This window comes from Gossypium arboreum, chromosome 2 (genome assembly GCF_025698485.1).
Source record: "Gossypium arboreum isolate Shixiya-1 chromosome 2, ASM2569848v2, whole genome shotgun sequence".
NCBI classification, from domain to species: domain Eukaryota; kingdom Viridiplantae; phylum Streptophyta; class Magnoliopsida; order Malvales; family Malvaceae; genus Gossypium; species Gossypium arboreum.
Window position 1 is genome coordinate 108,109,487 of NC_069071.1, and position 13,859 is coordinate 108,123,345.

The 13,859-nt window shown below is 35.7% G+C and overlaps 1 protein-coding gene across 1 annotated transcript; it reads right to left on the reverse strand.

Annotated features, from left to right (window-relative positions):
* Positions 1-1,852: 1,852 nt before the first annotated feature.
* LOC108458882 (uncharacterized) lies at positions 1,853-3,122 on the reverse strand. Its single transcript, XM_017758278.1, has 2 exons — positions 2,375-3,122; positions 1,853-2,037 (listed from the first exon to the last, which is right to left on the reverse strand). The coding sequence occupies exons 1-2, from the start codon at positions 3,120-3,122 to the stop codon at positions 1,853-1,855; spliced, it is 933 nt and encodes a 310-aa protein (XP_017613767.1).
* Between the last annotated feature and the right edge of the window lie 10,737 nt (positions 3,123-13,859).

Genomic DNA, 13,859 nt, shown 5'->3' on the forward strand with positions numbered 1-13,859 from the left:
CCACTTTTAGGCTTTATTTGGTTTGGTAGGTGGAAAGATAAAATTTTATTGGTATCCTTGGTATAAAATATGGAAAAGTTGAATAGAAATGTAATTTTGCTTTCACTCGTTGTTAAGACAGAACTATGGAAAAGAAGTAAAAATTATATTATTTTTCTATTATACTCTTAGCATAACAAAGAAAAAGGCTGAATTCGGGTCTACTTCATTTGATGTATTCACACCTTAATTTCTAGGACTTAGGAGACTTAATTTGCTGCCTAATGTTAAATTTGATCCGAAAACTCGTGTCTTAATATTGGATTCGTATAATTTTAGCTATGGTCATCATGTTTAAAACATTACATATTTGTATATATTTTCATATGTTAATAAATTATGTTAGATTTGTATATCGGTTCCATCTTTATATTATCTGTAGTTAATGAATAATGAATTGAGTAGTAGATGTTTATATGTAAATGATGATAATAGATTGGTTAAAAGATAATGGACCAGTGAAAGCAGCATCTGAGTTAGATAGGTATTGCAAGGAATTTTGTAAGATCATTAGTGTACTTTAATGGTGGACGAGATTCTCGGATCAAACCTGTTAAAGAGCAACATTTTGGATTTTACAAAAAAAAAAAAAAAAAATTCAACATTTTGAATTTTGAATTTTGTATCTTTTTAAAGAGAAAACAAAAAAAAAGAGCTCAATCCAAAGAGATACAAATATGTACATTTTACAATTTGGACAAAATATAGATTTTAAATGTTGTAATGAACTTGAATTTGACAAAAGTTTTAATTGCATTAATAATTAAAATTATATTTTTAAATCTGAAGAGTAGAGGATTAAATTTTTGAAAAAAAAATATACAAAGAGTATGAATATATTTTAGGTTAAATTCTGCTTTTAGTCTCTATATTGACAAAAGTTGTGTGTTTGATCTTTGTATTATAATTTGATTTTAGTCTTTGTATTTTTAAATTGGTCAATTTTAATTTATATATTTTTAAAATTTAAAACTTTAATCCCAATTCAAGTAATAAATTCACTTGTCTCGTAATTGTAGATGTAACTCATATTTTATGATTGGAGTTTTACTTTTCAAAACTTAAAATTTTGGCATAAAAGATTGTTACTAATCCTTTAACCGAATTTTTAAAAATATATATGACAAACTGATTCTGACATTACATATAATAATATATTTATCTAATTAAATTTTAAAAATAGTAAAATTTAATCGAATGAAATTAACAAATAACAATTATGAGTAAATTAAAATAAAGAGATCAAATTTGTTATCACATAATTTAACCAATATTTTGATCCTTGAATTAATGTTCCCAAAGCTCTTAAATGATAATCATATCTTTGCGCATAAAATCAGCCGTAGACCCTACTTTTAAAAGAACTCCCCACTAATACTTCCTCCATTTATTCACATGAAACTACTTGCCTTCATATAAAAAATTTGCTAAAAGGAATATGAAAGGATGGATAACCATGAAAAATAAACAAACGTGTAACATGAACTAAAATAAATATTTAACTTTTTTCTTATTTCCTCTGTAAATTGACCAAAGACATCAACAATAATCTATTTCTTGTAAAATTGAACCCCAGGGAAAGGAAAGGAAGCAAAAAGGACAAAATAATATGTATCCCAAAAGATGGAACTTTCCAGCATCTATTCTTCCCCACTGCAGATCCTTTAGAAACCCGAAGAATTCTCTCTCTGTGTTATAAGTGGGCAGGAGTTATTGCACTATTTGCAAACTCCCTTCCATGCCCAACTCCTCAGCTTTCTGTCAAATAGAAGACATCAAAAGGATTTACTATGTGATAGGAGGGAAAATGAACCTAAAGATCTGCCATCAAAATTGGAACTTCTTTGGATTTACTATGTAGGGACAGAGAAAGTCGGGCTTCAGATACGGGGTCAGATGAGCTTGGTTCAGAAGCTCCATCCAAATTAGTTGCGAAAGTGTGAGCCAGCTTTGGCAGCATGTGCTGCACAGTTTCAGAGACGGCCTCAACTTCATGTACTGCAAAACCAAATGAATAGATGAATTTTACAAATACCATACAAAAATTGTCTCATAAAGAGCTCTTAATTTGCATCTGTTGTACAAAATGCATCGCTTTTAAACAATGACAAAGATGATGATTAGCCATGGAATCAGAGGCATTATCAATATATCAAATCTTCACAATTCTCCAATGGTTATTAAGAAAAATCCCATTATGCTTACCAGCCAAGCAAGATCAATTGATCAACTCCACATCATTTTCAGTAAACTTAAAGGTTCATTAGAGAGACACTAAAACTTGGGAACAAGTTGACTTCAAACAAAATTCATTGAATAAATAAAGGGAAAGTACAGCAAAAAGGAAAAAAAGATGTATTTACCTCCTGATAAAATGCATTGATTTCCTCTTCAGTAAGGCCTTCATCCTCACCAGAGTTTTCTTCCCAGCCAAAAGAACGAAGAAATGCAGCCTCTTCTTCATCTGGATAAACCATAGAAGTGGAAGTCATATAATTTTCACCATCATCAGAAAATCTTTTAGCATCAGGACGGGTGCCACCATTGCTAGTTGCTGCAGTATGATTCTCATTAGCACAAGCAGGTGCAGAAGCAGTCACTACTTCCTTTGAAACTTCAGATTTCTCTGTGGTGGAAGATGAATTATGAGGATCTGAATCTGCGAGACCAGAAACACTGTTCATAGAGGTCTTCTTTTTCAGGAGATTAAAAAAATCATTCTGGCTCTGGGTTTGAGCCAAGGAAGGTTTCTTTTCCACAGTAAACCCAGCTACTGGATTCAAGGTAGATGCCTTGCGTTCCCCAGCAGATAGCTTTTGGTTCTTCGAGTTTATAGAGGAAGCAGATGTAACAGAAGCAACAGCATGTTGGCTAGTTGTACCTCTGCTGTTCATATTTGTTGTTGGACTAGCAGCATCTTTATGAGTAGGAGATGAGACCCCATTTTCCCATCCTCGTTTGAGAACCAAAAGCTTCCCAGATGTCTTTGGCATGTCAGACTTGACATGATCACTGTGGGGAGACTGATTACCATGATGAGTCAAAGAATATTTTTGCTGTCCACTCTTTATAGTTATATTCATGTCACTTGTTCTGACAGCAGGTTTGGCTTTTGATTTATCCACTGAATTGTGAACCTGGGACCAAAAATTAGGAAATTATATCTGAAATTTCTAAGTACTAATTAAATGGTTCTTCTATCATGCAGTAAACAGGTCAAAAGAAAAAGTGCAACTTCCAGAACAGTTCATGAGCATACAGCAAACTAGCTAAGAGTTAATCTTGGCATTTCAAAATCCCTTAAAGATGTACAAGAACAGTTATAATTCAACCACAAGTCTATATCATTAAGTCATATCATAAACATGAACTTCAAAATATAGTGCAAACAACACCAGGGAAGAAAAAGAAAAAGAAAGAATGCTAGCTTTGTTGGTGGAATAATAGATGGTCTTGCATAACTGCCTTTTTTTTACTAATCCATCAAGATAAAAGTGAGAAGGCTTCTTGAAAAGTTCCACTGTTCATCAATTGACTGTATTATATTTGATGACACTAAGATCTAATGAGTTTCCTTTCCAAAATCTCATTCTTGTCTTTCGATTATGATTGGAAAATATGACCAACGATTCTGACCTTCACATTATAGTCAATCATAAATGCCAGAGAAGATTACAACCGTGGCATTCAGAAAGTTCAGAGCATTCGGGAACTTACCAAATCAACTAACGATCTGAATAAGATAAAATAAGAAATGTCAGGATATGTTATGGCATAATATTCTAGCTGGTTTTCTTTTTGTTTTAACGTCTGTTTTTACAAGGCATGCTTATAGTACCTTTAGTATGAGTCACCATGATAAGGATTGAGAAAAGAACAAAGAGAGATCGAGCTTTTGAATGTTTGCTTAGGTTTCGATTTTCCCCCTGATGTGTAGTAAATGTTATAGACGTGACAATGGAGAAATCAATGGTGATTTTGGGTATTTTTCTTGGTATTTAATGAAGGTTTAAGGTTTGAATGTTGATGATAATCAAAAGATTATAGTTTAGAAATAAAAAATCAATTGGAAGAGTAATAGGAAACAAGGGACGGCATGCACAAGCTTTGGAGAGAAAACTATCGTGAATATGAAACCATAAATGGAGGTTTTTATGTTGAATTTAAAAATCTGGTCTAATTCCCTCTTAAAAACTTTAAGTTTTGACTCTTTTACAAATCTATCCTATTTTCAAAATTAAAGGTATTTAAAATTCATTTTCAGAAATTGATTTAATTTTCAAAAAACCATGGTAAAAAACATGACCGATAAACAATGTTGTAAAATTCTGAACACTCTAAGGCTAAAATCCCTAAAATACCTTAAAACTCTTAGGTCCTATTTTGGGGTATTACAAATCTCTCCCTCTAAAAAGAATTTTGTCCTCGAAATTTCCCTGCTAACACGTCAATTGTTGAATCACAAAATATGTTATTTCCACATTTAAACTAATATCACACTTTCGCTGCACACTCTGATTCCTATTCTCTCTAACTTTCTATTGCTTTTCTTAATGATCCTATTCACTACCACTAACTTATTCTACAGTAATTTTGCTAACAGTTTCTTCTACTCACTACGACACTTTCATCTAAACAACTCGTAATCATTTTTTTCTAATTCATAATCTCTATCAAGATTCTCTACTTAATAGCTACATCGCTCCATATTTGTGAATGCATAGAACCTAAATCTACCAACGAGAATAAAAGAATTGATCACAAAACAAAAATACCCGCGATCTCAATGATCAAATCTAATCTAACATACACAAACAAAACTGAAGGTGTGAGTGGCGGGGAGATGATCCAAGTCTCGTTCCTGCAAGAAAACTTTAGGATTAAGGCAATGTGTTCACATTCCTACCCTACATGTAATTCAATCACATTATTTCAAACAATTCCTAACAATTCAATCAGAGTTATATCAACAATTTCAAGAAAACAATGAGATTTAGACTCACGAGCTTCGAAACTCCAAACACATGACAATCATCTAGGCTCGAGAGTTAATGAACCTAAAACTCTGAACCACCGAATGTAACACTCTATACCTAGTTTGGTCGCCAAACTCGAATATTAGGATGCCACACCACCATCTCATGTCATACTCATAGTAACTTGTCACATTATTAAGAAATCATCCTCTTTATCAGTGATCTTATAAATTTTGAACATGCCAAACATACTTCAAATAAACTTATAGTAATAATTGAACATGTATTAGGCTCACTTAACAAAATTTCCAAGATAATCACATATGTATCGATACTAGAATATGGGTATCGATATTTTCTTAAAGTGGTATCGATACCATCTGGAAAATTGATACCAAACTTGCATTCTGTTTGTCGTCTAAAATCAAAACATAAGAAAATATTTGTACAATTGAAAAAGTATCGATAAAATTATTCCAAATATCGATACTCGTGTAATCTTATAATAATAGTTAATCATGCATTGGGACCATTAAGTAAAAATTCTAAAGCTGTCATGTATCCTGTTATAGACGTGACAGATAAGACAGAAAAAGAGAGAGAGAAAATGAGAGTATAAAGAGACGATTGAAGAAACAACCAAAATTCTGCATGCCTTCCCTTTGTCATTACAGTGTATAAAAATAGGAACCCTAGTCTGTTACAACAGCTGTCAGCTAATAGTACGAAGGGAGGAGGCACAAAATGCCTCGTATAATTTAAAGCTAACGCACCATTTTGTCTCATGCAAAATAACATAAGATTTGCATAAAAACCAGGGATTTAGATAGTGGTCAGGTAGTGGAATAGTGGTTGCTATATAATGGTAGCAGTGCCGTCCGAAACTGCTACTGCTGAAAATAGTGGTGTGAAGTAGAGTCACACCAATAGTAGTGGATCACAGCCAAAATTTAATGGGTAACAGCCAATTGTGGCAATAACAGGCTACTGAATGAAACAAGAATTAATTTTCTCTCGTCTTGAGTTAAATTAATGTTGAACATGAAAACGTCAAGGTTTATTTCATTGGGAAGTTGATGAGCGATCTCTTACCATCAAAGGATGAGTTGGGTAGCATTATGTTCGAGTGTTCAACTGATGGAAAATGTCATCACAGACTCAGTGACTCACAGTTGCAGAAATTGGAACGAGTTTTAGTTTCCAGGTAAGTATGATCCCAAAGCTACCACCACCATCACCTCGAATCACCTACCATCACTGTCTTAGGTGGATCGGTGCAGCAGGGACTCTTCGGTGACCACTCTTCTGTAAAACTGTTTAGATTTATTAATTTATGGTTTATTTTAATAATTTGGGATATAATTCTGAGAGTTTGTAATTTTTAGGACTCTTTGGATTGTTTTGGTTTTTAACTTGATTTGGTTTGATATGCTCGATATGTTGCACACTTGATAAAATGTTTTACGGAAACGGATTTTACGCCAAAAATAGGTTTCCAAAAAATACGAAACGGATTTCTAGAATGTTCTGGTTTTATTAATTTTTGCTGTAATAAATGTTTTGAAAAATGAACTGTTAAAATAATGTTTTCTGTAACAAACATGACGGAATGTGAGTTTTATTAGTAATTAGTTAATGAAATCAACTTGTTTCAAAACCCATTCTTTATGACATCTCTGGATTTGGGCATAATGTCTAGGCCAGGTTTGAGGTGTTACATTTAGTGGTATTAGAGCTAGGTTGTAAAACTCAGCTGTGGATTTTGGGTTCTAAAATTTTGTTTTAATAGAATTGGTTTTCAAATTTCTTGAATAATTTGAAAGAGTATGTGGTACACCGAGTTTTTGGCGTCGATCTTGTAAGTACTTCTGAAACTTAGTTAGAGCAGTTTTGAAACACTGTAGTTAGTACTTTCTGAAATTGAACTGAATAGATAGAAATTGAAACCTCTGAAAACAATACTGAACTTTTGATAATTTATGCATAAAACATTTGTTAATAAATAACTGGAACTGATGCATAAAACTTTGTAATGTAGATAAAATTTAAATTACACTATGAGCACTCATGAAACTCGCGAACGTAGTACTCGTGGCTGTAGAAGGGGCCGTAAGGGGGCTCGGGCTGAGTATTTCTCCTCCTTGGGTAGTATGCTACATTTGGATTCGAGTAAGACACCAGTTTCACTTGCTACTGAGACCGGGTTTCAGAGCCGCTTAGCTGGGGACGACACTCTGTCCCAGGCTATACTGAAGATATTGGAGAGGGTCGTTGAATGCCATTCTAGATCTGGGGGCCATGGGTCGACAACTGAAAGACCTCGATCAAATGGTGCTGAGCTATTTAGGGGTGTCACTAGAGTCACCCCTAGTGTGGCTGAGTACTTGTTGGAGGCCACAGAGAGGATTATGAATGACTTAGACTGCACTCTCGAGAAGAAATTTAAGGGTGCAGTCTCCCTACTTCTCAACGAGGCGTATCAGTGATGGTTAATGGTTGAGGAGGGTACTCAGCTTGATCGTTTGACTTGAGATTTCTTTAAGACCATATTTCAGAGTAAGTATATGGGAGCGAGCTATGTGGATGCTCGTAGGCGTGAGTTCATAAATCTCACATAATGGGATAGATCAGTGGTTGAGTATGAGGTCGAGCTTCTGAGATTGAGCTGCTATGCTCGAGACATGGTGGCATCTGAGTATGAGAGGTGTGTCCGATTTGAGGATAGATTAAGGAATAATCTGAGGGTACTGATTGCTCTACAGAAGGAGTGAGTGTTCATGGCACTGATTGTGAAAGTGAAGATCGCCGAAGATGTTAAGTGTGTAGAGCGTCAGAATAGGGACTGAGAGTGGGGTAAGAACAAGAGGGATTTAGAGCTATCTAGTTCTGTTCCGAGGCCTAGAAACAAGGCCAGATCTGATGGGCCAGTTAGAGTGACGGCTCATATTGCTCAAACTAGGTTACAACCATGCGGTGATTGTGGTAGGCACCATCCAGACGAGTGTTGGAGGAGGATTGGAGTCTTATTTGAGCTATGGATCTTTAGAGCACCGTATTAGAGACTGTCCACAGTGGACAGATGAGATACAAGCTACGAGTTTTGTGTAGCCTCAGAGGGCAGTTCAGCAGCTACCTAGGGGCCGTTGAGTGGCTAAGGGTGGTAATGGTTTGGGCCGTGGACAGAGAGCACCGGGCAGAAGTGCTAATCAGACAAAGGTGATGTAGCTTATACTTGTCTATGCTACCCGGCACTAAGAGTACAAAGATAATTCAGACGTTATCACTGGTACATTCTTAATTTCTAATGTGCCTTATACTGCTCTTATAGACATAGGTTCTACACATTCTTATGTAGCTAGCAATGTATCTAAAAACTTGAGGGTTACCGTTGAGAGCATTTCTAGTGAAATCATTTTACTAAGCCCATTAGGGCAATCTGTTCGGATTAGTAAGCTCTGTAGGGATGTCCGTTAGAGGTGCAAGAGATTATTTTTCTGGCAGATCTGATGGAGCTTCCATTTGAGGAGTTTGACTTATTTCTGGGCATGGATTGGCTGGTTAAGCATCGAGTTAGTTTGGACTGTGCGATTGAGAGGGTCGTTCTGAGGACTGGGATAAGAAGGTAGTGGTTGTGATCGACGAGCGTCGAGATTATTTGTCTAATGTAATCTCTGCTCTTGTGGATGAGAAATTGGTCCGAAAAGGGTGTGAGGTTTACTTGGCTTACGTCATTGTTTCTGATTCTAGGGGTTCTTCTATTGAGGATATCAGAACTGTAAGGGATTTTTAGGATATTTTCTCTGAGGAGTTACCGGGTTTACCTCTGAATCGAGAGGTTGAGTTTAGGATTGAGCTTCTTCTGGGTATAGCTCTGGTGTCTATCTCTCCCTACCGTATGGCACCGAAAGAGTTTACAGAGCTTAAAGTTCAACTTCAAAAACTTCTGGACCGTGGTTTCATCCGTCCTAGTGTGTCTCCGTATGGGGCACCGATTTTTTTGTTAAGAAAAAGGATTAGAACATAATGATGTATATTGATTATCGACAGCTGAATAAGTTGACCGTGAAAAATAAGTATCCACTTCTGAGGATTAATGACCTGTTTGATCAGTTTCGAGGGGCTTTAGTGTTCTCTAAGACTGATCTTCGATCTGGGTATCATCAGTTAAGGGTTAAGGAAGTTGATGTTTAAAAGACTGCATTTAGGACGTGATATGTACATTACGAGTTCCTAATTATGCCTTTTAGTCTAATAAATGCTCCGACCACATTCATGGACCTGATGAACTAAGTGTTTTAGCCTTATCTGGATCAGTTTGTCGTGGTCTTTATCGACGATATTTTGGTTTACTTTAAGACTGAAGATGAGCATGACAAGCATCTTAGAATGGTGCTTCAGATTCTTCAAGAAAAGCAGCTCTACACTAAGTTGAGCAAGTGTGAGTTCTGGTTACGAGAAGTAACTTTTCTAGGGCATGTGGTATCTACTGAGGGGATTTGAGTGGATCCGAGGAAGATAAAGGCTTTGCTAGATTGGAAACAGTCTAAAAACGTATCTGAGATCTGTAGCTTTTTGGGTTTCGCAGGATATTACCGGCGATTTATTGAGGGGTTTTCTCTGATTGTGGCTCCATTGACTAAGCTTTTGCGTAAGAGTGTTTCGTTTGTTGGACTAATGCGCCACAATCGAGCTTCGAGAAGTTCAAGTCTGTGTTAACTCAAACTCTTATTCTAATACAGCCTGGATTTGGTAAAGTGTTTGTGGTATACAGTGATACGTCGTACATCAGTTTGGGGTGCATTCTGGTGTAGGATGGTAAGGTTATGGCTTATACTTCCCGATAGCTTAAGACAAATGAGGGAAACTATCCAACGCATGATCTCTAGTTACCTGCTGTAGACTTTGTGTTGAAAATCTGGAGGCACTATCTGTATGGTGAGAGGTGTATCATTTACACTGATCACAGGAGCCTCAAGTATTTCCTTACTCAAAAGGAGTTGAACCTTGGACAGTGCCGTTGGATTGAACCACTCAAATATTTTGACTGCATTATAAAGTACCATCCTAGTAAGGCCAATGTGGTGGCTGATACTCTCAGTTGAAGAACGATGTCTGATTTAAGGACGATGTTCGCTCGCCTTAGTCTGTTTGATGATGGGAGTCTGTTAGTAGAGTTGCAGGTTAAGCCGACTTGGGTTGATCAGATTCGAGATAAACAGTTAGTGAATGAGACTCTGAGTGCGCAGTTCCATCAGGTTGAGAGTTGTACTACTTCTGATTTTGGGCTGAATAATGATGGTGTGCGATACTTTTGAGGTCGAATTTGTGTGCTGAATGATTCAGATTTGAGGCAATTGATTCTGAGGTAGGAACATAGTAGCCCTTATGCTATGCATCTCGGTGATAGTAAGATGTATCGGGATCCCTATGAACTGTACTGGTGGCCGAATTTGAAGCGTGAGGTTACTGATTTTGTTGCTTGATGTCTGACATGTCAGCAAGTTAAGGCTGAGCATCAGTTGCCTTCGGGTTTGCTAGAACTCGTTAAAATTTCTTTATGGGAATGGGAACGTGTAATGATGGACTTCGTTAGTGGGTTGCCCTTGACCCCCACTAAAAAGGATTCTGTTTGGGTCATTGTAGATCGATTGACTAAATTTGCTCACTTTATTCCGGTTCGGACAGATTACTCTCTAACGAAGTTAGCGAAGCTATATATCTTCGAGATAGTTAGACTGCATAGTGCTCCTGTTTCGATCATTTCTGATAGAGATCTTCGCTTCACATCTCTATTGTAGAAGAAATTGTACGAATCTCTGGGTTCGAGGTTGGACTTCAGTACTGCGTTCCATCCTCAGACTGATGGTCAATCTGAGAGGGTGATTCAGGTACTGGAGGTTATGCTTCAGAGTTGTGTAATTGATTTTCGAGGTAGTTGAGAGGGTTATCTATCGCTAGCTGAGTTCGCCTACAATAACAACTTTCAGTCTAACATCTAGATGGCACCTTACGAGGCTCTGTATGGTCGTAAGTGTCGTACACTGCTATGTCAGACTGAGTTGGGTGAACGTTAGGTTTTGGGTCCTGAGTTGGTTTCTGAGACTGATTCAAAATCATCTGAAAGCGGCTTCTGATAGACAGAAATCTTATGCGGATTTGAAGAGGAGAGATATTGAATATTCTGTAGGGGACTACGTTTTTCTTAAGGTGTCTCCATGGAAAAAGGTTCTGAGATTTGGTCTTAAGGGAATGTTGAGCCCTAGGTTCATTGGACTGTATCAGATTCTGAAGCGTGTGGGACTGGTTGCTTATCAGTTGGAGCTACCTCCAGAGTTGGATTGTATCCACGATGTCTTCCATGTTTCGATGTTGAGGTGGTATTGATTTGACCCTTTTCATGTTGTTTTTACTGATGAGGTCGAGGTTTGGCCGGATTTGACCTTTGAGGAGGAGCCAGTTCAGACTCTAGATCATGACATCAAGGTTTTGAGGAGGAAGTCCATTCCTTTAGTGAAGGTTCTGTGGCGGAATCATGGTTCTGAGGAGGCCACGTAGGAACTTGAGGATTCGATGCGTTAGTAGTATCCTCATTTGTTCTGATCAGGTAAATTTCGAGGTCGAAATTTCTTTTAGGAAGGTAGAGTTGTAACACCTTAATCTTTTTATTTATGTTTTTGTAATTACTTGACAATTGTGTGTTTGCTTCAGTGGTTAAGTGTTCTAGGTGTGTGTGATAGGTCTTGAGTTCAAGCCCTACCTTTAGAAAATTGTAGTTATTTTTGGAATTAAACTTTATCATTGTTTAGTGGACTTATATGTAACTGTCTGTAAATCTACATCAGAATGAGCTTGTTGGTTCAAGTGGCAAGGGTGTTGGTGTGTTGGAGGTCCTGTGTTTGAATCCCTGCGTTAGCGTGGGTAATTATTTTTGCTCGGTAGACTGGAAGAGTTTCAGGTGAGTTAAAATTTTGATAGTGGATGTTGTGGGATTTAGGTAAAACTAAGTTTTTCCCAAAATTTTCTCCTTTTTGAAATTGACATTCCTGCTTCCTTTTCCTGCGTTTTTCCTTTTTCTCCCATTTCCCCTTTGTCTTCTTGCTTTTTCTTCGTTTGGGCATAATTATCTCCAATTCTCGATGTTTGATTCGAAGAGGGTGTGCGTTGGTGGGTAAGGGTTAATGTATTTTACTGATTAGAGAGTTACTCTTTAAATTTGTGTATTGTGTTTTTGATTTTGTTCGTTGGACTTAAAATTCTACTCTGCTCTGCAGCGTTTCATGAAGAAAGGGACTTACCTCGCGTAGAACCATAGTTGGAGGCATTCAAGAATTTGTGTAAGCGTTGAGTACTCGAGTTTTGCCTTGTCTTTTTGAGGAGGTTTAATTTAATATGTTATTTTAAGCAGTTAATTCGGGGTTTAATTGGTCAATTGTAGGTTCCGGTGATCTTGGGTGTGTTATCGTATCAAAACTGAAATAGGTGTGTACCTGATGTCGAAACCATTTTTAAATTTAGAAAAAACGGGGATCGACTTTTAAAAAATAAAATATGGAGTCGCCACCAATCCTTTTTGTTTAGGTGTGATCGGATCACCTAATAAATCATTTTATTAAAGTATGGATTTTGGCCTACGAAAATCAAGAAATGGGTTCGGGAGTCGGTTACGTACGAGGAATGATTAGCACCCTCGTAACGCCCAAAATCGGTACCTAATTGATTAATTAATTTCCTATTGTCGAAAATTTGAAAAGATTTAAAATGCAATCCCATTTGAAAATGTTTGAATATACTTGAATTGGATGCTAAGATTCTCTTGTCCCGAAGGAATAAAATATCATATACAGCAAGTTAGGGTACAATATTTCAAACCCTCGATACCAAGATCATCTTATAATTTTCAAAATTCATGCATTGAAATTTTTAAAAGGATATTCGGTTATTTGGTCAACGAAAAATCGAAACCCAGCACGTTAGGGCACGATTTCTCGAATTTCCAAACACGAAATATTACCTTATTTTTTAATTTAAGAAAACGTAGATGAAATTTTGAAAGGATATTTAGTTATTCAGTCAAACGGAAAATCGAAACCCAGCACGTGAGGGCACGATTTCTCGAATTTCCTAACACGAAATATTGCCTTGTTTTGAGAAACTTTCAAATAAACGATTGTAAAACTGACTCAAAATGAATTTGTTTGGTTTACTTAAAGATAAAAGACAATCGAGATGGGCAAAAGTGGAAATTGTAATCATAATGCAATAATAAGAAATAAAAGCATAATTACAAGCATGGATAAAAGGTTATACAAAGGAATGACAATAATATGAAAATACAAAGGAATAGATTAGGGTACATACAATGGCAATCATCTTACATCATACACTATTCCAAAACTAATATTAACAATCAAAGACTAATGAAATTTTAAAATATAACAAATATAAAAATAAAGCAAATTAAAATAAATGAAATATGACAAGCTTTCAAATGATAATGAATAAAGTTAAAATGAATAATGTGAAAGAAAGGAAATTTGAAATCAACAATATATAAAACAATAAATTATATGTATAACAATTTTGAAATAAGTAGGACATATAAAAGTTTAAAATAAATTATAAAAAATGAAAATGAAAATGAAAATAAAAATGAAAATAAATAATATATAAAATAGTAGCATATAAATGAATTTTAAAATAAGTATTATGTAAGAAGAAATTTTAAAGTAAGTAATACACAAAACAATATATATATCAATCTAAAATAAATAATATACATAAAATAAGAATAATTTAATATAAATAATGTATATAAGAAATGATAATGTATAAGAACGTTTAAAA